The 27,797-nt window shown below is 38.8% G+C and overlaps 2 protein-coding genes across 2 annotated transcripts in view; both read right to left on the bottom strand.

The window, feature by feature from the left end:
* LOC6649333 (pituitary homeobox homolog Ptx1) overlaps positions 1 to 3,107 on the bottom strand; it is a 37,571-nt gene extending 34,464 nt beyond the window's left edge. The window contains exon 1 of the mRNA XM_002071068.3: positions 2,813 to 3,107. The gene's annotated coding sequence lies outside the window, so the exon portion shown is untranslated. The remainder of the gene's footprint in view (positions 1 to 2,812) is intronic.
* Positions 3,108 to 14,418: 11,311 nt separating this feature from the next.
* On the bottom strand, positions 14,419 to 22,286 carry LOC6649332 (homeobox protein unc-4). The gene is made up of 4 exons (XM_023179361.2): positions 21,673 to 22,286; positions 15,724 to 15,902; positions 15,461 to 15,600; positions 14,419 to 15,312 (listed from the first exon to the last, which is right to left on the bottom strand). Exons 1-4 carry the CDS (start codon positions 22,112 to 22,114, stop codon positions 14,499 to 14,501), a joined length of 1,575 nt encoding a protein of 524 aa, XP_023035129.1. The 5' UTR covers positions 22,115 to 22,286; the 3' UTR covers positions 14,419 to 14,498.
* Positions 22,287 to 27,797: the final 5,511 nt, after the last annotated feature.

The following is a 27,797-nucleotide window of genomic DNA, read 5'->3' as shown; positions in this document are numbered from 1 at the left end:
GGTGGTGGACGATTTGTGCAACCAATTCAGATTTCAGATTGTGACATTACGGGGGTACACACGGGCCAGCCTCATATTCCAATTATTTATCTTATCAGCAGTATCTTGCATTTTGTAAATAGTTGCAGAGGAACCAAGTTTTAGCACCCTCCCCCACCTCTTGACAGTTGCATCTCGATATCATATGTATCTTCTATATGTAAGTATGAATTTTCATGCATTTTATTGTGAAAATATTTATCTTTCCCAGGCCAAGCAGGGCGGGAAATTTGAGCATCTCTTTTGTGGCGTGAAGTGCGCGATGAAGTGTGCCAGACCCGAGCAGAACAGGACCAAGACCAGTTTTCTTGTCAAATTAATGAGATTTTCGGTTTTGATTTCTGATCGATTGACGTTTGAGATTACGGATATCTAAATGGCAAATGGAAGGACAGACACAGTCACAGGGAGAGGGGAGACAAGAGAGACCAATCTATGAAATTTGATAGCAAAAATTATGAATTTGATTGAATGTTTAGTAAGGGGCAAAACTTTTGTCTAGAACCTAACCCAAGCAGGTTAAACGACAGTTCACAAATGCTTCTGCTATTAAAATCGTAGTTATAGTTCAAGTTAGTTCAAGCCTTTTACAGTTAAATTCGAATAACCTTTTCAACACACTTCACTAGGAAGAGGGGGAGGAGAGTTGGAGGCCATTGGAACCTCTTAATATGTAAATTTATATTGCTATGCATGGTAAATACAATTCTAGATATGGTCCTTTACTACTCCTCCTCCTCCTCCTCCTCCTTGACACTTGAGTCAACCTTTTGTGTTATTCTCCGAGGGGACGGACAAAAGAAACCGAAACCAAAACCGAAACAGACAAAAAAAAGTGAGACAATCATAACACAAGTGTAAAAATTGCCACAACTCGGAGACAAATCTATATATGTATATGTATGTATATGGATTTGTAAGTATATGTTAGGTAGCTACAAAAACAACAACAACAACAACGAAACTCAAATTGACTTCTAAAAGCAGCAAAATCAGCAAAAAATTTGCATTTCAATAAACGATTATCGTAACTTTTGTATACGGTTTTTGGTTACGCTTTACGCTTTACGGGTTACGGGTTACGGTTATCCCCACCCATCTTTTGTGGGGCCATCGGGGTTATCCCATATTATACTGTATGTGTGTGTGTGTGTGTGTGTGTGTGTGTGTTTGTGTGTGGGCGTCGTTTTACGGCAAATTGTTGTTGTAAAAGTCAAATGTGGAAAATTTATTTTATATATATTTGTATTGGCGTTTAAATTAAATAAACTTTTCTACTTTCATATACCCTGTACGGAATGAGCGATAGCGAAAGCGAAAGCGATAGCCGCCCCCTAAAGTATGCAAAAGACAGCGAAAGGATCAATTTTAAAGTGTTTTTCTGTAGTTTTAACTACGGGGAAGTTACTTTTGAGAACTCTCCACTTGATCCTTGTAGTATTTGCACTCAAAGGCGAAAGCCGCCCCCTAACGTATGCAAAAGACAGCGAAAGGATTAATTTTAAGGCGTTTTTCTGTAGTTTTAACTACGAGGAAGTTACTTTTGAGAACTCTCCACTTGATCCTTGTAGTATTTGCACTCAAAGGCGAAAGCCGCCCCCTAACGTATGCAAAAGACAGCGAAAGGATCAATTTTAAGGCGTTTTTCTGTAGTTTTAACTACGGGGAAGATACTTTTGAGAACTCTCACACTTGTTTCCACTTGATCCTTGTAACTTTGATTTGTTTTTAGTTTATAAATTTGCAAGGATATTTCTTAAAAGCAATATCAACAGTCATTCGGGCCATTATTCGAAATTGAGATGAAGTTTGTTCGATTCGAGTTAGCCTAGAATAATATAGGACATCTCATTGTCGGCTCTTTTGTATGGATTGACTTTTTGTTTTCGTTTTGCGTGGTAATTTTTTGTTTGTTTGTCGCCGATTTTATTTGCATTTGGCATGTTGTCACCTTCTGCTCTTTAGCACTCTCTCTCTCTCTCTCTCTCTCTCTCTCTCTCTCTCTCTCTCTGTCTGTATGTCAGATGTATGTCTGTGTTCTCTTACCCACTCGCAGGACATCTACAGCAAAGGACTGCTCGAAATTTCTACTCACGTTTGCTTATTTTGAGATTTGTTCTTTGACTTTTTATTTTGTTGTTTGGCTGCGTTTTGTTTTATTGTTTAGGCCTTTTTACGGGTGGTTAAAAGGGGGAATACGGTATGCGATGCTTGGCTGCTAAGGCGGGGCAGAGAGGCAAAGTGATGGCACCCACAAATCACGGACAAAGAGTCTCTCACGTACATCGCTTAAATATGGCCGCTCGTTTCGTGTCCGGCAAAACGTAGCAAAAATAATAATAATAATAATAGCAAGAGGAACTGAAGCTGATGCTGGACCAGGAGCTGAACACGAGAAACCGTTGCTGGTGGGGGTAAGGGAGCAGAATGGACACAGGAGACTCTAGACAGTAGCAATTCGTCCATTTTGCATGCAACGCAATTTGATAACGAGCGAACGTATTAATATCATTGAGCTCCATTATTTCACTGCTCACACACACACACACACACATATCCCCTTTGATTCGCACCCCTCCCCACAAACACACACAACTACACACACACACACAATCTGCGCCGCTTGCCCAAATGGGGAAAAATTACGTTCATTTAGCTTTTTGCCCCTCTCAAAAGAAAAAAAACACAAAGAAAACAAGAAAATGGAAAAATGCTACAATAAAGAACTATTCCATTATTTAATACTCTAAAGCGAACAATAAAATGCAGTTACCAGAAAATGTTTTCCACAAAGTATGGCCACGAGATGTGTTGACCCTACAAAAGTCGCTCGATTGGGGCCAGTTCCCTTTAAGAGATGAAAAGCCAAATGTCCTCTATACTTGTTCTGGTTACCGTGTTCTGGAACTTCTCTGGGCTAACAGACTTTTCCGACTTAGAGCTCGTTCCAACAAGATATTATAGAAATTCTCTTTGACTCGGTTAAACTTTTTTTTTTTGGATTTTATCAAGCAATTTTCACTTTTAACTTGTCATTGAAAACTAGAGCTGGCACCCTATCGATGACAGTATCGAGGTATCGACTTTTTGCTTTCATGTGGCACCATCGATAGTTTTTTTTTTCTCCACTATCGATAGTGATGGTCATTAAAACGCACTTAAAGCAAACATTTTTGGTAAAAAATAATATTATAATAATAATAATATAAGTTTAATGGATGTGAATTACTAAAGATAGCAAATCGCTTGTAGTTTTTCAGAAACTATGTGTACGCTTGGATTGGATCTTTTACATATTCTTATATACAGTAAAAACCACGATTCCACTGTAGAGCATTCACTGTAGTTCGAACGAATGATTAAACTGTTGATCAAGTATAATTTATCTAAAATTATGAAAATTATATATTTTGTATGCTGGTAAACTATATATTCTCCATAACTATTCGTAAACTATATTTCTTATTGCATCAATCTTCTAAAACTAAAATTCAGGGTAAATATTTACTTAAGCAACTCGAGATATCAGTGTTGAAAAGTGAAAAAAAATCGGCTAAAGCTAGATTTCAGTGTTGGCAAACGCTGGCAGCCAAGTATTTTACTCTGAATTGATCAAATTAAGGAAAATTCGGCTGCTCTGGTAGCCGAATATGGTATTCTAAACTATGTATAATTGTTCTTTAAAATCAAGAAAGATGTGTAAACTCAACAATATTTTCGTTTGTTGAGAGTAGTGCGAACAAAAGTTTCAAAAAGCCCGCGTATTCGAGTGAAGTCCGAAATTTGGCATTTGGCAACACTATCTCACAATTCTCTTTCTCTTCTTTTAGCCGTAAATTGCTACTTTAACCAAATTTATGTAGTTTAAGGCTGTTTTGGGCCCGAGTAACGTAAGTAATTATTCACCAAATTCAGTGTTAGTATCGAGTACCATTAAGTCTTTCTCCACAAACTATCGAGAACATCGGAATTGCCCACAATCGATAGTTTCCCATCTCTATTACTATACGATAAAGATTATCCGCTCTTTATTTAATCAAAATTAAAGCAATAAATTACAAAATTATTAATTTGCATCCATAAAAAATAAACAGTTCACTGAATTTCTTAAGCATCTGCCTAAATGAGATTTGTAAACGTAAGATTATTCGATCATTACTCCGATCAGTACTCATGCGGATTCATTTTTAATGAACCAGTTCCGTTTTTGCTAAGTGAACAAGTTGATTTACTCATTTGATCAGTTTGATCACCGTCTGACTTACTTTTCTTATTAGGTCCAAGCTTTTTTACCACTAAAACATCTCTCCACTATATAAAGGAAACATTATTTGCAGTGAAAGAACAAGTGAACAAGTGATCAGTGGAATTTGGTCTCAATAATTCCTGTAAGTTCTTAACCCTTAAATTATTCAAAGTTCATGTCTCTACTTCCTTATTGGAAAGTGATCTTTAATTCTAATATTTTTGCCAATTGTCGCAGAATTTTTTTAAATGGCGTGAAAAGTTTTATTTTCCGTTTTTAATGTCTCTGAAACCATTTGAAATCGGTTAAAAATTGATGAAAATTCAATCCGACAAAAATAGGCAGAGATTGGAACTCTCAAAAATTCTCTACAATTTGCAGGTTTCTCTATCTCTTTGTCATTATTTTACTTTCCGAGTCGAATGGATCATTTTTTGTACGCATTTTTCCCCCATTTCATAACGTTGTTGAAAATGCTCCTCAATATTTCTCTTGCGTCACATTGGCCATGTTACCAATTGGCCAATCATTTTGGTATATGCCAACCAACATGTAAAAGTCCTGCATGGAGTCCTGAGAGTGTGAGGGATGTGTGTGTGTGTGAAGGGGGATTGAAGGTTGGAGGACTTATCGGAACGCGTGTGCAACATTTTGCCCCTTCTCTCTCAACTCTGCCCCGTTGGCCTCGTTCTATCCAGACATTCGCAATTGTGACTGATGGCCAATAAATTTTTACAGTTGCACTGGACACGCGGACTTAGGGGAAAGGGGTGGACATGAAATTTGGGTAGTGGGCTGGTATTTCCTTGTTGCGTTTTTTCTTTCGTATGGATAAGTCGATTTCTTTATATGCCAGTCAGGCGGCTACTCTTTCTCGTCCTTCGTTTCTTCATTGGTTTTAAATTAAAACAAAAAAAAAGAAAACAGATTTCCCTCTTCTATCCCCCGAGTGTACAAATATTTCAAAATCTCTTGCTATGATAATGGTGGGCGGCGTTGGCAAAGGGGCAAAGGGGGAAGGGTAAGGGGTAAGGGTGGGGGGGTTAGGGCAGCCAGCCACTTGTCATTGCCAGGGAGCTTGTCATTGAGGGCACATAAATTCATGTTCCAATTATCTCATTTGTCTACGCAGCAGCAGCACAGCCTTTTGACATAACGGAAATGTGAGACAACAGGCAGCGGACGCAGCGCAACAAGAAGAGATAGAGAGAACCCATGGGGAGCCCATACAGAGAGAGAGAGGGAGAGAGCAAGCGAGGGTGGGGAAGGCGATATTCTGTTGGGAATAAAATGAGCAACAAGAAAAAATCCAAAATTGTCATCGATCCTCACAAACATTTCAATTCATTTCAATCTGTTTTACGAGTTCAAAGTTGCTCCTAGGTCACTATCTCCCCCCCCCCCCTCCCCCCTCCTCTTTTCGACAACTGCTAACAAGAATTCATGTTTGTGCTCCTTCTTCTTCATCTTCATCTTCATCTCCTTTGCATCGTTTCTTATCAAGGCAAGGAAAAAAAAATGTCAGCAAAGCATAAAATATATGCAAGCAAGTTGATAATGCTCGATTTGGTTGTTTGGGGTGGGGTGGGGTGGGGGGATTGGTTGTTCCAAGTACCACAACAATTGCGGCGTCTCAAATCGAGAATCAAGACTCGAATCTTTTGAATCTCGCATCTCTGTTGTCTCTCTCGCTCACCCACTCACTCTCAATCTTGACAAGCTTCGGCGCTATTCCTCCACTCTGCCTGCGCCTTCAATAATAATTTGCCCATGACTAATTGGATTTATTGGAATCGAATTTATTATGTTATGCTTATTTAATATTAAATTTATGCGCTGTTTATTTTTCGTGTTTATTTTTCTGTTTGTTTTCATTTTTGTTGTTGTTGTTTTTTAATGCTAAACGAAAACCGAATTCGATTTCAAATCCAAATTGCCATTGGACCTCATTTGGTTTCCAAAGAAATCTTAGACAACTTAGCTAAAGTGTTGGTAAGTTCTTATTGTCAAGCAGTGTTGGAAAGTTTTAAAAAATGTAACAGAGAACGAAAACGGAAGTTGATTTCAAATCAAAATTGCCATTGGACCTCATTCGCTTTCAAAAGAAATCTTAGAAAACGTAGCCAAAGTGTTGGAAATTTCTCATTGTCAAGCTCTTTGTCAAGCAGTGTTGGAAAGTTTTAAGAAATATAACAGAGAAAAATGAAGAATGGAGTCTTTTAGGAGATTTCTTTTCAATAATTACATCATATTGTAATGAGAATCATGAGTGAATAAACCAAGGCAATTTGTTTGGTCTTACCAGGACGAAGGCACTTTAGCGCACCTATCGATTAAATTAAATAAACCTTTCTATGTCTAACTCGTTGATCGTGATTTTTAAATAACTGTCTATAATTGTCTATCATTTATTTAGAAGTAATTAGTTTTGGCAAGGGAAAAGAATCAATTGTTTCCCAACACTTTTTGAAAAATTTTTTCGAATGCTAATAGAAAATTTAACGAATTTATTTATGAAAATAGCTCTGTAAATTGAACTCCATTGCCATTAAAACAATGAGATTTTGCATAGAGCTTCTGGCGTGTTCTAGATGAAAGATATTTGTTCTGTCTAGAAAGTTGCCTTTCGGCTTTCCGACATTGAGACAAGCCAAGTGCCAAGTGGGAAGTGGGAAGTGGGTCGTACATCGAGGCGCCGCTAATGACCCTAATAAACAGTTTTGTGGGCGCTACGCATACTAATGAGAGACAAACGGAACTAGCTAGAGAGGAGAGCGGAAGTGGAGGCATTCAATCCAAATACAACCACCACAACTTATTGCCCATCCCTTACCCTATTTGGCCCTCCCCGCCGCACTGTCTTGCTAACGATAAAATGCAAAGTGCACAGACAACGGAACGTCAACACCTTGGTCTTGGTCTTCTATGGGGAAGGAGGAGGGAACAAGGAGCTACCCAAAAGCACCATAAGCCGGAAAAGAGTGATAGAGAGAGAGAGAGAAGGAAGACAAGCATCTTCTTGAGCAGACCATAATGAGCAATCCATCTGGAAAACACCCGCACGTAGTTTAGTGAAATTTGTTCATTCTTTTAGTTCATCCTGACACCTTCGTTCCCTTCTCTGCCCTCAGCACCCTCTCACCCATCTCCATCATATTCGCCTGGACCTGGCTGAGTCTGTTGCCCGAGTCCAGCATGTGTGGCTCGTCGTCGTCCTTGTCGGGGCTTAATAAATTGTTTGCCATTAATAACAATAAAAATAGATAATCTCCGTATAACAAATTAATGATGTGCCCAGCAAACTAGAGAGAAAGCGCGCTAGAGAGAGAGAGAGAGAGAGAGAGAGACAAAGAGACAAATAGTTATGCCATAAGTAGAAAAGGGATGCAGCTAAAATGTTAGAAGGGTGGCAAAAATATGAATACACTTTCATCACTACACTAGCCAACATAAAAGTACTTCAAAAGGGATCAATACCCTAAGAATTAGTTTAGAAAAAGTGAATCAAAGTGTTGAACTAACAACTAACTTTCTGCAATATTTAATGTATATAACAATAAAATAAAAAGTATGTATTAAAAGTTAATAACAACAATTATGTTGGCAGCAGCTTCGTGTAGCTAAGGCATTCTTATCATTTGTGCTTGATGATTGATTCCAGACTAATGCTAACGATGCCCGAGGATACACACAATTGAGTGGATCCTTAAACTGTTAGCTTTTTGCTTTGCTTGTTAATCGACACGTATACGACATGTGTGAAAACTTTTATCATTCAAAATATTTCAATTTATTTTGGATGAGAAACGTTTAGTCCATGTTGTTTAGTGTTAGACCGGAACTTGATGTGTTCTAGTGACGTTTTTGGTGGTTGATGCCAAGTCAAAAGTCGAGCAGAGTCGAGTCGAATCGAGTCGAGTCGAGTCGAGTCGCGTCTCGTTACTAAATGTGGAAGTGGCACTTGCCACACCAGCAACAACTCCCCCAGGAGTCATGTAGTTGAGTACGGATTTGAAGTAAATTAAAAGTCACTCACACCAATCGTCCTTTGTTGCCGCCACCACCCATCTACCCCACCGCCCAATCCACACCCCTCCCCTCCCCTGTTTTGCACTTGAGTTCATTATTATGATATTTGGTGTCAGCGCCCAAATGTCTGCCCAGCCCAGGCCGCATATTCTCATAGGGGCGTGGCAGCAGCCCACAAAACTCAATTATAACAATATGCTCTGATTTTCCTCTTCATACACAGAGGGAAAGAAACACGCAAACACACAGAGAGAGAGAGAGAGACAGGCAAAACGAGAGATTTTTCAATTTGTTAGCTGCTACCTGCCCAACAACCTGTATTACTCCGGGGTACGGGACAGCAGCATCTCATCTGTTCATCACTCATAAACTATGGCCAATAACCATAACTATGAACTAATAAGGCCTGATCAGGCCGAAGCATAGAATAGAAAACTGAATATCAAAACAAAGAAAGTGGAGCAATCTCTCGCAACAACAACAGAAGAAGAAGAAGATGAAGAAAAGAAAGAAAAAAACCAATAAAATACCCCGAACATCCCAAAGGAAAATCATCAAAAGATGAAAAAGAAATGCTGCTAATCATCGCACAATGAAATAAATTACAAACATTGTTGCTCCAATCCGGCCGGACTACATCCAAGTTACAATTCCCTAACCTGCTGTGAAAATTGAAAAGCGTTCGAAAGCAAATAGAAAACGTAGGTTCAGGGCGCAAAGATTAACACCAACAAAATAAAGAAAGAGAAGTAAACCGCTCTCTACCGTAGTACTCCCCTCCTGCTGCTGCTGCTTGGTATAAACCATTTTGAGTGTGAATAAATTAAGGCATCAAAAATCATAATACAAACGATCGGGCCACGATAAACACTTTGATTAGCAATGGACAACTGGGCAAACTCGATGGGGCTCCCGCTGCGAAATTGAAATGGAAGCGGCAGCATCATCATCATCAGCAGCAGCAGCAGCGGCGCAGGTTTCAGGTTTCATACATATGTATATGCCAGACCGACCTTAAGATACCCTCAATATTTATACCTTTTCGATCTCTTGGCATCACTTTTTGGTAAGAGTATCAAAAGCCCCATAATAAAGAAGCAGCGGCAGCGGCAGCAAACAACACCAAAATGCCCATAATTATGACAATCATCTCTTTTTCTCGGTTCAACTTCAACTCAACTCCAAGTCAGTCGATTGAGTTGTTGCTGTTGTTGTAGGGACCCTGTTTATGATGAAGCGTTAATCCCCATTGTTCGGCTCGTTTTGTGTGTTGGCTTAAGAATCTGTTACAGAAAACTTAAAAGCGTCGCTTTAATAACTTTATTGATTTCGATTAAGCGCTATAATGTAGGGTGAAACCATCCTATTGACTACATTGATGAATGCCAACACAACACACAAGGCATATCGATTTTCATAGGCATTTCGAAACACTAATCGACCAAAATAACTGACTTGGTCTCAATCCGAATGAAAGTAAGAGCAGATATGAATTAAAGTGCAAGTGCTAAAAGTCGTATCTATTAAATTATTGGATGAGTTCTCTTTCTATCAATTTCTATGCAGGACTTTGACGTTCAAGTGGCCCATACGACACCAGGACCAGCTGTCCACCTCCCACCCGACCGACCGATCGTGTGGACAAATACAAATAAAACAGACAAAATCAACTAAAATATGATTAACTACAGCTAATTACGATAAATAGAGGTTTTCACAAGAGAAAAAGAGGCTTCTGTTTTGATTACGGGATACAGAAGATTGTAATCAGAACATGCGACTCGAAAAGGACTCTCATGCAAAGAATAGTAAGAAGTACAGTGTTTTAAGGATAGAGGAATCAAATTTCTAGTAGGTCGACGGGGTACACAGATAGGTTTAACTGGTTCTATTGGCTCAGGAGAGTCTATTTCACCTATTAAAAGCATTACTCTACGAAATTAATATGCGTTTTTAATCTTAAGCCTTTTAGTCGATGGTTTTAGCTGAAAAGTAGTAAAATTTGTTTCCCTGATTCGAAAATGATTGAAAAAGTATCTATTTTACTTTAGAAAAACGATTCAAAACGAAGAATGTAGAAGCCAAAAGAACTGAAATGATGAGCAATACCTATGCCCATTTTGCTGCATTTTACAACACTGTGCATTAATGAATAGGAACACAACAGAATGCAAATTTAATTGAATATTTCAAATGTATGAAAACAAGTTAAAAGTTGGTCGTACCTTTAATTTTATATAGCTTTTGCCATATATCCAAAGACTAACAGAACTTAATAAGGTGAATAAACTTTTTAAGACAATACAAAATTTCTAATATTTTGAGACTTAAACTAGAATCGAAAATGATTTCAAACCATTCATATTCATTTTTCTATAGTAGCGCTCTGGACAAGTCGACCAAATGCAATCAAATTTGAGTCAAAAAAAAAAAAAAGAGAATCAAAAGCAAAGAGAACTCTAACAATAAACAATCAGAAAACACAAAGAATATGCTTAACAACATTATATAGTTTTTTTTTTTTCGTCTGATCTATGAAATAAAAGCTCATTTTGGTCAGTTTGGGTTTGGGGTTTGTAGCCAAAGGGGGCGAAGGGAAATCCGTAAAATGATGAAACAAATCAACGAATTTTGTCTGGTCGAGAATAACAACGGCAACAACAATGGGCAGCAACAAATGAAAATGAAATATTTAATGAAAAACGTGTGAAGAATAGTTAAAAGCGGCCAATTTGATTTGCATCGAAAAGTAATTGAGCCACAAGAAAGTTATGAACGCGACGGGGGCACGAGTTTCTGAGTTAAAAAAAAACAAAAAAAAACAGGTCCGCATCTGAGGGGAATTCGAAAAGGACAAAATGTTGTTCATCCTTTGAATAGAAGATGTTCTAACCATCTGCAAAGTATTAAGACGAAAATTATTACCTTTCGATTAGGCAATTTTCAGTTCAAATTGTTGAAAATATTTTCATACTGTAGGTAATTTAATTTAGTCCGCTCCTGGGTGTGTGTGTGTTCCCCCTTTTTTCTCAGTTTTAAGTTCGTCGAGTTCGAGTTCAAATTCGAGAAAGAAATCTCCCAAATCATGCCACAATTATTAAAATACATAATCGTAATAATCATATCAACAGAGGCAAACGCGGAAGAGGCAAAAGGCAACACCAAAGCGCGAACACTGAAAAAATTAATAAGCAATAAAATTGCCATGAAATGAACTCGAAAAACAGAAAAATTCCCATGAAAGGCATCGAGAGATCGTTTCGTTCGTTCGTTCGTTCGTTCGGTTGAGATCAACACAAGGGGACGGCACGCTGTGCAGTCATGGAGGAGTCGAAGTCGGAGTTGGAGTTGGAAATGAAGTGGAGACCTGGACAACCACAAGTTGATGTTACCGGCTTAAAAAGTTTGAAACGGTTATTTGTAGTCCATAGTCTGACGATGAGTTGGAATTCGAAACGGGGGGAAATGCAAATTCAATTGACACTTGTCTGGCCTTCTGTTTCACTCTGTTAAAGGCACGCGTACTGCTTATTCCTACAAAGATCATCGTCTGAATCATTAATGTTATCCTTTCTGATATTCATTGCCCCACCCACAAGTGGGGAGAGATCGAAAGAGAGAGAGAGAGAGAGAGAGAGATAGTAGTTTCGTCAGTTTCTTTAGTTGGTTTTATCTATGTACAAGTCATCCGATGTTGTTTGGCTCTTATTTTTTTTCTAAATGAAAAACTTCGATTCGATGTTTATTTATACCTTTAGAATTAATTGTGTTAAGTCGAGAAGATGATATCGGACAAATGGGCGCCGTCACAATTGATTGCCATACGGGCTCGTTTTATGGCATTTTCCATCACTTTGGCGAGCGTTTCTCGCATTCGTTTTGGAGATTTTCCTTGAGGGCTTCCAAGGTATCACGGGACTTCAAAAAACCCCATAAAAAGAAGTCCGGGACCGTTAAATCGGGCGATCTGGCGGGTCAGTGCAAATCGCCAAAACGCGAAGTTAAGCGACCCGGAAACGCGTCCTTCAGAATGTTTTCCGCGTTATTCCGGGAGTGTATCGCTCCATGGCTTATTCACTAGTATTCTGTATCTGTCTAGTCCACAAGGGTCAAAACAGACATTGACATTGCCGGCCATTTGCAAAAATGGGGGTGATTTGGAATCATCTTCAAATATGGGATGGAATGTAGAAGTTAAAGTTCAAAACTGATTAAAACTGATTAATAAGGATCAAGTTTCTATTAAATCACATACATATATCCCACTTCTACTTATTGCCATTTGATAGTTTTGTATGCATTCTCTTCGTTATAATTCCCAATCAGTTCACGTTCCACGTGAGTTTGAAGCTTTTACTATGGATTTTGTGTGCCAATAATGATCAATAAAATCGGCAGGACATCTTGTTTGATGACTTTTCATAATGATTTCTTCAAATGTTGCCCATGTATAATTTTCAGGCAATTTATTTTTGCCATGAATCCGTTTCGAATTTTACAACTGGCAATTGATTGTTTATATGGCATATTATTTTTAATAACCATCGATTCGTAGACCCCACAAAATTTGCCAATCGATTAACTGCCCATAAGAAAAACATATTTTGTTGTTCAATTTATGTGTTTATATATTTTTCATGTCATTTTCATATGGTTTTTTGTTGTTTTCTTTTTTTTATATATATTTTTTGTGTATTTTTTTTTTTTTTTTGCGTTTGCTCTTTTATTGAATTTTTTGTCTTTTGTTTCATATTCTTGTTGGACAATAATTTGTTGTAAATACAATTGAATTTATGCAACTGGTTTCATTTTGTTTTTCATTTTGCATTCTATAATTAATATTTTTGTATTTTTGTGTTTTATCATATCATTCATTGTTTCATATTTTATTAGATTTTTACAGGAAAAAAAAAATTCTTTTGCTTACTTAGGTTTATATGTATTGGTTGTGTTTTGTTGTTGTTGTTGTTTTTCTTTCTTTCTCTCTTTTTTGCTAAATTAAATTACAGTTTATACACGCACACTCACACACACAAACGCACTGACACACACACACACACATAAAAAAAAAACGGATTGACAAAAAAAAACCTTAGTCTATATTTATTATTACATATTTTTATTCATTGCCACACACACACACACACACACACACGTACACACACAAAAAAATAGTAATTAATTAAAAATAACTCTAATTTAGTCTCTCTTGGAACAATGTTTGCAAAAAAAAAAAGAAGGATAATAAATAATAATAATCACTTAGGAATATTTATAAAGTTTTAAATTGAGCAACAGCAACAAAAATAATTCATGAGAAGAGTGCAAAAAGGACAACAGTTTTAGAGAAAGAGACTCAGAGAGAGCGAGAGAGAGAGAGAGAGAGAAAGAAAGAGAAAGAGAGATATGCAGAGAGAAAGAGAGAGGCAAAGAGATATAGACGGAGCTTGACAAAGTTATATATTCAAAGGATGCAAAAGGAGCAAAAATTTACCCTCTAAAGTATGCAATAGACACTTTGACTATCGTTTTTTAAGGTTTTTTAACGTTCTGAAATAAAATCAAAATACTTTTCGCTGAAAACATTGTTTATAAACAATTTTTTAGCCACCAAAAGCTTAAAATTTTCTATATTTGATAATCTATTGCATACTTTAGGGGGCGATTTTCATTTTTGTACATATCCGATTCTTTAAAATTAAGGAAAGACGAGAAAATTGGAAAGAAAGAGAGGGAATAGGCATAATACAATCGAAACAAAAAGAACATCTAATCTGAAACTCTGAAGAAATTGAAACTTTGGTGGGGATCGAAAAGAAATAATTTCCCTAGTTTCTTCCTCCCTCCTCTTTTTGGCTCTCCGTCTCCTTCTTCACACTTGTTGTCCTTGTCGTAATGCTGAGCAAAATCAAATTAGGAACCCAAATTAAAAACCAACCACAACAATCAAGGAAACAAAAAAAATTAAACTCAAGGGTAAGGGTAAGGGTAAGGACCCTCCTCTCACACCCACATTGCAAGCGAATGCAATGTCCTTGCTTGATATATATGTATGTATAGATGTTTTAGCCTATATACTATAGATATATATGTATGTATATGTATGTATATATATAGTCGTGTATGTGTTTGTTTAACCCTGAACACTGGAGAGAGCGAATACCTACGAATTGGAGGGCATCCCTCACGTATTGTTAAAGAGCAGCGATTCAATGCTGAAGGGATTGCTCCGCCGCATACTGATCGGCGAGGTTGTCTGATGGACGAGATTTGCGGCCGCCGCAGCAGCCACAGCCGCCGCCTGATGATGATGATGATGATGATGGTGGTGATGCTGACTGCTCTGCAGGTTGAGTTGATGGAACGCTTTGGCGGGGAATAGCAGAGATTTTGGCGTTGCAGCCGCCGCAGCAGCAGCAGCCGCAGCGGCAACAGCAGCCGTAACTGATGTTTCCTGTTGCTGTCCACCGCCGCCGCCGACGCCGCCCCCGTCACCACCAGTGCCACCTCCGCCTTGCTGCTCCGCATCTGGATCACCATTGGCCAGCAGACCAGCAGCGGCTGCCACTGCTGCTGCCGCCGCTGCCGATGCTGATGCTGTTGTCGGTTGTTGTCCACCAGCTGCTGTCGAGGAATTGGGACTACCAAGACTACCGCCACCGCCTATATAGCTGCCAGCCCGTGAACTATCACCATCGGCATCGTGTAGACCGCCGCCGTGGAGCGATGATGATGATAAACCATGTTGACCACCGCCACCCAGACGCGATGATGGACTCACTGCATCACTGTCCATTTCGTCATCACTATCAGTACCGCCGACCACATCGATTTGTATGCCATCATCCTCGAGATCTGAATCCGAGAAGGTTCCATTCGCTTTGTGCTGTGATATGTATTCGGCCTTAAGAGCCTCCAAGTCCACAGTGATGCCCTTTGCCTGAAGTTTGCGCGCCTGTCTATCGATGGCCTTGGCCAGTTTCTTTCGTCGACGCGCTCTGCACGAGAAAAGAAAGGAAAATGAAATGACGAGAGACGTTAATTAAAAAGTCCACATAAACTGTCTTCCATCCAAGACTTTGTCTTTGAATTGGATCGTATATAAATCCTTCAGTTCAGTTTCTTATAACTCTAGGCAAAACGCACCTCTCTTTGGCCTTCAGTTCGTTGGGCGGTATCGGTTCGCCGCTGCATGTCTGCGGCTGGGCATTATGAGCTGGTCGTCCTGGTCCCTTTTTGGTATGCTCACGCTTCCGCACTTTGGCACGTCGATTCTGGAACCATACCTATCTGGAACAAAGCGTATAATCTCAGCAAAAGTGCAGGCAAACAAATAAATATTCCATATTCCCGCTTCCCCCCACCCCAATCCCCCACGAGAAATCACTGTCAATTGCAACTAAACTCACCGCAACTCGTGATTCTTTTAAATCCAAACGCATGGCAAGTGCCTCACGCATGAATATATCCGGATAATGACTGGCTGAGAAGGCTCGCTCCAATTCTTCCAGTTGCCATGAATTGAAATTGGTGCGGGAACGTCGACGTTTTGCCGCGCTGCTATCATCGTCTCCATCGCCAGGAAAACCTATAAAACAAGAAGGGGAAAGAAGGATTTTTCGTTGGTTGGGTGAGAAAAATGAAGTTATTAAAACAAATTAAGGCCAAGATAAAGGCAATAAAATGAACAAAAAATTATACAAAAACTAAACTAAACACACAAAACCCTCACACACACACACACACATACAGACACACTCGGGGGAATTTTGAAAGGGAAAAGAAGGTGGAGGTGGAAGCACATTATAGTATTAGATATTTTGTTGGGCCCAAAATGCTGAAAACGCTTTGTTCTCCTCTCCTTTCCTCTACTCTACTCTAAAAAGCCCATAATTAAGTGTTGGTAAATTATTGAAATTAACATTCGTACATTCATTTACACATACATACATACATACATGAAAAAAAGCATAAATATTCATAATCATATATTTCAATTACACACCAAACGAGTAGCCAGCAACGCCCCCTCACCCTCATCCCCATTTTAGGTCGGTTCTTTGGTCCCAAACAATTTAATTACATTTCTATTTGTGCCCTTGTCCATGTCCCAGGATGCAGACGCAAAACCTCTACATGTGTATATATGTAGTTTTCTATATTTAACTTATACCGCCATAAAAATGGGCGTGGCACACACACACAGAGGAATGTTGTATGCAAAAGCCGAGCAATTTATCAAATTAACTCCGATCAAAAAACCACAGAAAAGAAAAAGGAATCGAGGCAGGCAAAAGGTGTTGGATGTTAGACCATAAGAGAGAGGGGGGAAAAAGGTATCATTCAGTGTGAAGGGAGAGAATGGGCGGATGCATAGAAGGCAAGGGCATAAGGCTAAGGTGCTTAAAACAATGCTGGTCATTTTGTTAGACTCCCTTTTTTTTGTTATTATCGTCATTGAAACAGAACAGAAAAAACTGATCTCATCATGAACAAACTCTTTGTGAACTTATTCACTTTCACTTCAATTAAATTTGCATTCACTTTTCGTACGAAAGCTCTCATCAAATACACTCACTCACTTACAGTTAATGTATAATTTGTTTGGCGACACCTTAAATTGAATATGACTACAATTTTTGGGCATACATATGTATGTATGTATGTATGTACACTAATCATATACACTTAATCACTGACTGAATTGGTCATGCCCTGTTTCGTCCCTGGTCTCAAAAGTCATCTCTTTGCTCCACCTCCTTTACGTGTAATGAATGGTTTAAGTGTACCTAATTATGTGTACAGCGGTGTAATGCTTTTGAGCAACACATAAAAAACTCGTTTGTTATCCACCAAAAAGGTAAAGTGGAGAGTCGGCTCGGTGTGTGTGTGTGTGTGAGTGCGAGTGTGTGTGTTAATAACTCAATAACAACACCAAATACACAACAATAATAGAGACATTAAATGCAAAGCGACAAACGGCAAATAGCAAACAAAATGCAGGGCCAAAACCAAACGCAGTTCCAGTATTATTCATTGTTGCCGCATTTCAGTCGAGTCGTGGGCGTAGACCAGCACACACACACACACACACACACAGAGAGATACATACACACAAAGTGCATTCAAATGACTTAATAATAATAGACCAATGTCCACCACATGGCGACGTCGACGGGGGCGTTGGCGACTGCAACTGCAACTGCATCTGCCACTGGCCACTCGCCTGCCATGCCACACATAATTCATGTTTCTTTTCATTTTTCCCATTTTTAGGTATTGCTTTTTTCGCAAGATAATTGAAATTTATTATGATTATTGCCACAGAGAGAGAGTGCAATGAGAGGCCCCCAAATCACTTAATGCAATTTGGCAACATTGCAAAAAAATGTCTTCTAACCTTCAAACAAAAAAAAGGACGAGAATAAAATGAACTGAAAGGAAGAGAACTGAGAGAGACTTGTTGGTGGGGCGCGGCAAATGAAAACGACTTGTGTGCATGCCACACACAATATCCACATTCCATGGCATGTTAGTTTCATTTATATCGGGCGTCAGACGGGCAATATAACAGCACCCTATATATACCCAATCTCAGCCCAATCCCAGCCCAACCCCTACTCTAACCCAGCAAACCCAAGTCAACATTAAACTGCTCACGTAAGCCTTTACCTAAAGCAAAGGGTGAGGAGCCAAGGTGGATTTGGTGGTGGTGGTGTTGTTGGTGGTGGTGCCACTTAAGTCATAAAAATCAAGTCGAGTCGCAACATGAAAACAAGCCAAATGGTGGACATAAAACAAAGAGAAGAAGTAGGTTTGGGTTATTGGCCCAGGTTAAGCCATAATCCGTAAACCGTTTGTTAATTGACCGACGGCCGGAAGTAAGGAAACTTGTACAAGCTTTAGAGATTCATGAATCATCCATTCATCTATCCATCCATCCATTCACTCATTCATTCATTGATTCATCGATCATCGAAACTTAAATAATAGTTAGTTTCAGGAAAATTACATATCCGTTTTTTATTCACACCAAATGCATTTGGAATTCTCTCTATTGGAAAATCTTATTAGCAAACGGAAATAATGTTTGAAATGTATTGATAAGACAAACGAATTCTATTTGCCAACGATTCATCCATCATCATCATCATCAGCATCAATATGGGAGATCTACTTCCGTTTCATAAGGCGGAAACACACTTTATACTCCAGCCACCCATCTCTCCACCGCCCACCTTTCATCCTCCTTCAGACGCTTCAACTTTAATAAATTCATTAAAAAACCAAAAACAACTATTGCCTAAAGGTGGCAGGGGAAGGAGTGGGGTAGTGGGAGGAGAGGAATAGGAAAATTTCAAAATGGCTACCAAAAAAGTCAGAAAATAAAGAATGAAAATCGCATGATAAATGATTTCGATCGCTTTATGACAGTTTCTTCATTTCCGGCATGAAATGAGCAAAAAAAAAAAAAAACAGACCAAGAAAAGGAAAACGTACCACAATGACGATAATGATGATGATGATGATGATGATGATGATGTACCACCCACCCCAGCTCCAGCTCCAGCTCCAACACTCAGGAAGCCCCTCCTCCTCTTGCCACCATTACAAACGAAAAGGCGAATGAAGAGTTGAGCTTGCAACACTGTTGAGTTACATGTCAACCGCGCTGCTGCAGCAAAATGATTAATGACATTGTGTGAGTCCCTGCCCCCCGCTTCCTTCTGCCTACACCCACACACCCACACACCCACACACACATACATGCAATCTTCCATCTGCCATCTCTCTAATCAAATTGAATCAAATCAAAATTAATAATTACTTTTGGAAAATGGCGCAGAGTGAAACGATTAAGTCGAGGGTCGGGCTTACCTCGTTTTGTTAGCCGCATTTGTAATTATGAGCTCTATGGCAAACTAAAATGTTTAAACAAATTGAATGCAAGACCCAATATACCCCCACACATAATGGCAAAGGGTATACAAAAAGGGAAGTAGGCGCGTTTTTCTCCTTCAAACTATTGCCAATTAATTAAACTGTTTGCCGCAGTTCAAGCAAGGAGGATGCCAAAGTAAAAAGGCCACGCCTACAGGCATACGCCCCAAGATATATGCATGTATGTATATATGGTATGCATTATGGCCATTATAATTACAACTCAACTAGCCATCATTTGTTAATGTTAATTGGTCAATGAGCTACAAGCTGGTTGGTTGCCACTTACTCCTTCTCTCTCTCTCTCTTGGACTCACTCTGAATGTGCCACAAAGAGTGGCAATTGCGGCTCAAAAATGATAAGTCATCAATTTTTTGTTTTTGTTTTTACCAACTTAATACTTAGCGGTACAAAATAAAAGGAGGAGCAATCATCAACGATGACCAAGAACGGAAGAGAGCGAAGAAGTCTCGACATGGACTCGCCAACTATCCCATTCAGAGATTGAGTTTTATTAATCCATCATTGCGAAAGAGCAAACTTTCGTCTATAAGGAAATTCGCCAAAAAGAACTTTAAGAATAGGCATCGGGATGACCTTAGAGGAGGGCAATCCTCTACCAAGGATAATGTTTCATCTTTTAATTTGCTAAAATTTCCTTTCTTTTTAAAACTACACTTTGATAACAGAACATTTGCATTGATTGCGAGAACTTATGTATATCAATATTTCAATAATTCAAATTGATGTAATGCTTATCATTCTCTATCAAATTTTCCAATATGAATATTGTATAATCTGAAATACTTTTCCAATTGGCCATCATCCAAATGAATTCTTAAGAACAATGTACAGATCGGACTATTTTATAGAATTATTAAAGGCAAAGACTTCAAATTTTACAATCCAGACAGACATTGGAATATATAGAGCCCTTAGGAGAAGATATATGTATAATCAACTAATGGGAAAACAATTAAAATTCTATTAACTTGAAGCTCATATTAATTGGCATTATAAAAATGTTTCTATGAAATAGTTTTATATATATTTAAGACAGGATTTTATTAAATTTGAATTAATATTAAGTGGTTCTTTTAAAGTTTTCGCATACTTTGATCTTATTGTTCACCTTTAACTGATTAGATGTCAATATTTCATGTATAAAACTTTCGGATTGTAGGTTTTTTCTTTGTCATAAGATCATATATATTCCAGACCTTCGATTCTAACATCTCGACCTTCAGACATAATTTCAATAATGTCCACAAACAGAAGTCACAGCAGGTGGCCCCCCCTTCAGCTTCAGCTTCTCTTTTTATTTTAATTTTTGCTTTTAGTTTGTTTAAATCATTTTGCTCCCCATTCACAATTCTCTCGCAACTCAAACTACTTTGTATGCAAAAAAACAAAAACAAAAACAAAAAACAATCGATTTTCTGTGTTTGCTTGTATATGTGTAGCTATAGATTTTTTTATTTTTTTACATAATAATCGTTTACTGATTAGCTAAATCAATAAATATGTTTTGTAGGTAGCAAAAGTCAGAGGCAAAAACGTAAAAAAAAAAGACCAAAAACACCAACTAAATCCATTTAGTATGGGGCTAATTGAATGAATTAGCATATATTGACTATATGTGTGTGACTATATAGATAACGATGCCAGGCAGGAAGAATAGAAATCGCACGTATGTACGTGTATATGGCTTGTAAGTAGCCAATGATGGCGCTGACCTCCATAGTCATCATCATCATCATCAGTAGCAGCAGCAGCAGCAGCAGCAGTAGCCCCATTCCCATCCCCTCATGATGCTGCATTCGCATCTTCATCATATTATTGACTGACGCCACTAAAATGCGAAATATGAAATGCGGCGCGTGTTTCGTGTAGGTTGCTTGAATCGAGATAATTCATTTTTCAAAAAAATCGCAGAGAAAATGCCAAGCGAAAGCTAGCGAGCAAATTGATTTCATGGGAAATATATGCTGCGAATATTTTGAATTTGATGAGAGGTCAAGGGAGGCGGAGGAGGAGGATGATTACAACATAATAAATATTAGGTAATGGTTATGCACGTGTTGACGATTAACAGTCGACCAATTGAAACGAGTGGAAACGAAATGCAACTGCATTCCATTCAAATTCTAATGAATAATTTGTATTAAATGAGACATGGTTAATCAATTGGAAAGTAATTTACATGACAATTGAATCAGTTAATTCTATAAAAGTGTTTTTTTTTCAAGTAATCAAAGTCAAATTGAATCCTAAATTAATTCAAGAATAAGTTCTTTGAATGGAACTTCTTGATTGGAATTCCGTTAAAAACGATCTAAATCAACTGGTGACCCCGACTCAAATGTTTCATTTCATTCGTTCCTATTGACTTATTGGCTAGAACTTTTCAACTTACCTCCATCCTCATTGGATCCCTCGCTGGGTGGTCCTGCTGGTGGCAAACTCTGACGATTTCCAATCATCAGACGATGCTGAATCGTTGCCACCGTGCTGGCCACAGCAGCCGCCGCTGTTGTTTGGGCAGCGCTCACATTTCTCAATGCCGCCGCACTTAATCCCGTTAGATTGGCGAAGGCATTGCTGGCATTGACCGCCGCCATTTGTGTGGCAGCAGCTGCAGCTGCCGCTGTTGTCGCGGGATGACCACCGCTCGTACCACCAGCCGAGGCCTCGAATCTCGGACGTCCCAGAAATGGACCGTTGGGCCCAAAAACGCCGGGCACACCGAACTGCAGGAATGGTCCCCATGGCGGTACACGTACACCGCCCGGTGCCAATTGGGCAGCGGCGGCATACAACTGCAAAGCAGCCGTCGGATGTAGACCCTCCGACGGCATTGCCGGCGATGATGAGGAGGCGGATGAGCTTAGTGAACGTTGTTGTTGTTGTTGTTGCTGCTGCTGTTGATGATGATGATGCGGCGGCAGCTGCGGCGGTGTGGCGGGTGATGCCAAATGTGGATTGTCCTCGTTGTGGTTTCGATTGTTTTGGTTATTATTATTATTAGTATTGTTGTTGTTGTTGTTGTTGGTGCTGCTACTGCTGCTGCTGCTGTTGTTGCTGCTGCTATTATTATTATTATTTTGATTATTGAATTGAAACTTTTTGCTATCCGCTGGTGGAGTTGATGTGCTTGATCTTGTTGATTTTTCCGCTAATTGTTGCTCCAAAACCATTATGGCTCCATGGAATTGTTGTAATTTGTTGTCACACACAGCACATTAACACACAGACACACCACAGCACATAAGTATGCACACACACACAACACACATGCACAAAAAGGCTCTCACAACTCGCTACCGATCAGAGTAATAACCAGAAAAACAAAAAAAATTATTCTTAGGAAGAATTAAATTACAGTTAAAGTTCTTCTTCTTATTCTTCCGTTTCTTAAACGTTTGTTTTAGGTTTTGCCGTCGGCCGGCTTTCTGGACTAAATGTTAACTAACTAACTAACTAACTGTTTGGTAGTCAGTAGTAGTCAGGAATCGGCATGGTCGTTGTCGTCGTTGTTGTTGTTGTTGTTGTTGTTGTTGTTGCGTTGTCGTCTGACAATGGCAGCGAGGAGGTGAGCTGCTGAGAGGGAGAGCGAAAGCCGCGCGCAGCAGACGCTAAGATACACGCTAGCGTTCGCAATGAAAATTCAATTTGAACTGAGCCAATATAATAATTCAAGTCATTTGAACAAAAAACAAAAAAAATAAATAATTAAATTATCAACAATATTAATTAGAACAATAAACGCGAAATGCACACGCCAATGCTTTTGCAGTTTTGAAGAAATTCCCGTCACTCCGACGCACAACCGAACAGCTTCGTTGCACGAAATGAAATAAAATTTATAAATTTCTTGTTGATGTTTGGTACCAATGTACTATGGCCTAAACCGAAATTAAAAAAAAAAACTGCAGCAAGCGGGAGATGGCAGAGACAGAGCGAGAGAGCAAACGTCGTCGCAAACATAAAGCTAAAGAGAGCGAGTAAGCGAGAGAGAGAGCGCGCGCGAATGACCGCAGCAGCAGCAACAGCAACAGCAAGCGGCAGCAGAAGCAGCAGCATTTGCTGCAGAGGGTTTGATCGTGTGTGAGAGAGAGCGAGTGGGAAATTCATCAAAAAGCAACAACCACTTAATTTTTATATGCGCTGTTTCAATTTTGATCAACTGAGTAATTCATTTGAGCGGTCTCTCTCTCTCTCTCCGCTCTGTCACCGACTGGCGCTCCATTTGTATGTGTGTGTGTGTGTGTGTGTTTGTTGAGTGTTTGGCCATTTTCATAATGGTGTCTGGCTGTTAGAGTGAGACAACTAGCTAACAGTTGTCCACTTTCATTGGCTTTGCAGAAATACTGGGAATTTTGTTTGTTTTCCAGCGCCATTGCAAAAAAACAAAAAAACAAAATAAAGTTCAAAGGAACTTGAAGAATATTTCAATTTTCTTTCACATAAGGAGTTTTGGAGTTTCCTTCTCCTTGGGGCGGAGTTAATGTTTGGCAATTTTTTGGCCAAATCTACGTTAACAATTGTTGAAATTAATTAAAATTGATTTTGGCAATGGCTAACGAAATTGCTTTTAATTTGTTAAACATAAACGGCTCGATTTCTTCTTCAATTCCTGCGCATGAATCATTTATATCATTAGCAGCGACGGCAACGGCGAGGAGAGTCTCTGACGACGACGACGGCGATGGCTCTGCTGCTGGCAGCATATCCATTTAACCCATTTACAGAGCATCCTCTGCCCCCAATACACACATACATACATACATATACATATATACTCCCACACTTGGTTGGGCTGGCAGAGCAATCAATGTCATTGTCCATAAAACAAACAAACCCCATGCCATGCCTTCCGCCTACTCTCTGGCAGGTTACTTAATTGCTCTGTCCTCGTTCTCTCTCTCTGACTCTTCCCTAGACTCACTTGGTCTCCTATTTTGGGTGCCCTCGTCTACTCTCACTCTCTCTCTCTCTCTCTTACTCCTGTTGTCACATGTGCTTCATGTCTTGCACTGTTGTGTCCTGGTGTTAATTTTATTAATGACATACAACAGCCACTGGCCGAAGCTCTCCAAGCCCATTACCGCCCACCAACCCACCCACACACACACACACACACACACTTACATTTTTCATCCATCCAACTTGTTAATCAAATTTCCATGCATACTCGTATACCCCCAAAACTTAATTAATTCTGGGCTACAGTCTGTGGACAAAGTTTCCATACCTTTTGCTCCATCGAGAGGAAAAAGAAGAAAAAACAAAAAAAAAAAATCAAAATGGCTGCCCTGCGGTGGCTAAAGAGAAACCACCACCTGCTTTCCTTCGCCCACCTCACCTGGCCTTATACATATTCTTCCCCCACCTCCATCCTCTCCATCTCTTCTATCAGTTACCCCCCCTGTCACCCACTAACGTTGTCTTTCTTGTGCCTTTTTCAACTTCTCCTTCGTTTTTCCTGCAAATCAAATGAATGAATTTTAATTATTTTTCCTTTTCTCTTTTTACTTTCTTTTTACAGGTAAGTACATACATACATACATACACATCTTCATACATACACATAGGAAGGAAAACTCCATCAAGGGGGAATTCATCTACAGGCGGAAATAATTTGAGCAACAACTTGGCAGATTTGCACAACTTTTCTTTGGGGAGCACCAAAGGAGAAAGAGACGCACACACCGACAGATGTGTGTGTGTGTGTGTACTTGTCATGTGTGGTGTGGGAGTCTTTTGGGATTTACATTTCGTATATAATAGATGCATACAATGTGCGGTAAGGGGAAAGAGGACAGATTGTTCCTATCAAGTTTCCTTAATACTTAATTTAGGAAAACAAATTTTTAAATATGACAAACTTATTTAGCTTAAAATATCCTTAGAAACGTCCCAAAAAAAGCCGTCAGAGGTAAATGAACGTTAAACAGTAGCAAATTATAATTATTCCAAGTCTTATTTTATAAATTATTTTCTAATTAGTTTACAAATGTCTCTCTAATTCACTTCATAACCATCTGAGTATATACTCATAACCATCTGAGTATATACTCATAACCATCTGAGTATATACTCAGAGTATTGAGTGTAAAAAGTGTAAAGAGACTTCAAATTCTAAATTATCCTTTATAGAAGGACGATAGATTATTTTCTGATTTTCATCATCTTTAGAATTGTTTTCCTGTTTTTTTTTGTTTTGTAGCAATTAATTAACAACTTATTGATTTTAAATTGAGCCAAGTTTGTAATGCGAATGATTCATAATTTATTTAAGCAGCAATATTTATTAATAATTTAAATCAATTATTTTTTTGCACCTTATTTAATTTGAAACAGCAAATAATAATATATAAAATTATTTGCAAATTGAAAATATCCCAGTTAAAACAGCAGGGAAATATAGTTTATATAGGGAAATTTTGTTTGTCCAACAACGACAAACTCAAGTGGGTGGGTAAAATTTCAGTTGCCCAGAGACAGAGAGACAAGTTAAAAAGTATTCAAAGTGGTTTGTCTTGAACAAAATGGCTGTTTGTCTGTTTGAATTTCTTGTCAAATGTCAGCAAGATACCAAAGAGAAGGAAATAGAGAGAGAGGGAGAGGGAGAATCACAGAGATAAATACATATATTAACAATCATTTTGAAGTAAACCAATGCAAAATAGTTTCATATTCATAAGAATAAACTATTCCATATTCTAATACACATCATTCATTTGCTTAAATTTTGAACAGTTGTGGAATGTATTAAGGGTCGCGAACCTCGAACCATAAACCTCAACTAATCGAACCATTTAATGACCATGTTAATTGCCCATCATACAGACAGATAGACCATAACCATATAATGTCAACCGCAACTCATCACATGATTGTTTTGCATCACCACCACCACCACCACCACTACCACGCCCACATTTCTATGTGTGTGTGTGTCGATCGATTCATTCATTCATTCATTTATTTATTCACCGATTCATTCATTCAGTCATTTAGATCAACAGATGCACCACATCCTTGCCTTAATTTGTGCCAACAAATGTAACAACTACATGTGTTGCTAATTTCTGCCAGGCACGCCTACTTTTTTGTTTTTTCTTTGGGTATCCTCCTCACTCCTCACTCCGAACATACCAACCATACTGATGAAGTGAACCACCAGCAGCAGCAACAACAGCAACCCTGACTGGGTTCCCATTCCCATCTCAGATTCCCATTCCCATTCCATCCCATTCATGCGGCGCAAAGTCAAGTTATATGAAAATTATGGCAATTACGTTAAGCAGCCATTTATTTTTATGAGCCCCCACGAATTATGAATAATTGCGCCTGTTGTGGCAAAAAAAAAAACAACAAAAAAGAACAAGAAGAAAATACAAAACAGAAATATACAGAAAATACCCAAAAAACAGAAATTTCTCTATTCCCCATGTCAAGGCGTTTGCTTTACACTGTATCTCTGACAAGTTCCCCCCCCCCCCATCACCCCCCACACACCCTGCAAAAGTTGAATGCATCATCTTGCCTACACTTTGATTTCGATAAAGTTTTCATATCTGTTTTTCATAGTCATCAATGACATAATGATGGAATCGTATCGACAGAACCTCTCTTCTCTCTCTCTCTCTCTCTCTCTCTCTCTCTATCTGTCAAAACTCCACAATCTCTTTGGCATTAGTTGTGGGTGCGTGAATTTGTCATTTGGCTAATAAAATTGCCATGTCTTGGCACGCATCAAGCAATTGACAAAATAAAATCACTATTACGCACTTTTCTATACCCATTACCTCAGGAATATAATGCGAATTTGTGTTTTCTTTTGAGGGGAAAACAAATCTAACTAACTAAACTTACAATTAGTAGAGTCGTCTGTCACTTTGTTCACTTCCGTTTCCGTTCCACTTATGATCGTTCGTATCGTTTCGTTTCTCAGGGCGTTTGCCAACACTAATCGAAAAGATCATTAAGAATAAATACTTCACTTAAGCAAATACTTTTGGACAACTTATGAATATTATGAAAAAACGAATGAATAACAAATTTTCAAATCTAAACTATAAAAATAATTTATCAAAACTATTATCATTTCAAAGGGATTGTCAAAAGCTCAATGAAAATATGGGAAATATCTGGAAAATCTGGGATCTCAAAGAAGGATGTTGGACCACAATTGGCATGCCAATACATTATAGTAAAGGGTAGCGCCGAGTCAGCATTCTGAGGTCTTCTTTATGTGCGGAATTTGTTCGTTTTTTTTTTTGTTGTTGGCAAGCGCAGACAGCAGCACAAGGATGAAAACAACAGCAATTGACATTCATTGGCTAGTTTGATGGCCTCCTTTGTCTGCCGAACAACGCCTTGTCTCCCCCTTTAGCCCCCCCCGCCGCCACACCACTTGCCCTCGTCTGCACCCCAGACGGGTCTGGGGTAAGACCCACAATCGATGATGCTGCTGCTGCTGCTCTTTTGGTCCTTTTCTTAGCCGTTTCGATTGATTTTTCTCTTAGCATCAAC

Source organism: Drosophila willistoni, assembly GCF_018902025.1.
Source record: "Drosophila willistoni isolate 14030-0811.24 chromosome XL unlocalized genomic scaffold, UCI_dwil_1.1 Seg141, whole genome shotgun sequence".
Taxonomy (NCBI): Eukaryota; Metazoa; Arthropoda; class Insecta; order Diptera; family Drosophilidae; genus Drosophila; species Drosophila willistoni.
Note: the sequence above shows the minus strand (reverse complement) of the source record. Positions and strands in the feature narration are given on the sequence as shown.

What these genes read in the sequence shown, in the direction of transcription:
- LOC6649332 (XM_023179361.2), bottom strand. Translation starts at nt 22,114, where the DNA reads ATGCCGTCGGAGGGTCTACATCCGACGGCTGCTTTGCAGTTGTATGCC. An exon ending in GGGATCCAATGAGGATGGAG is followed by an intron (nt 15,903 to 21,672) that starts GTAAGTTGAAAA and finishes CTTGTTTTATAG; the next exon opens with GTTTTCCTGGCGATGGAGAC. An exon ending in GAACTGAAGGCCAAAGAGAG is followed by an intron (nt 15,313 to 15,460) that starts GTGCGTTTTGCC and finishes TTTCTCGTGCAG; the next exon opens with AGCGCGTCGACGAAAGAAAC.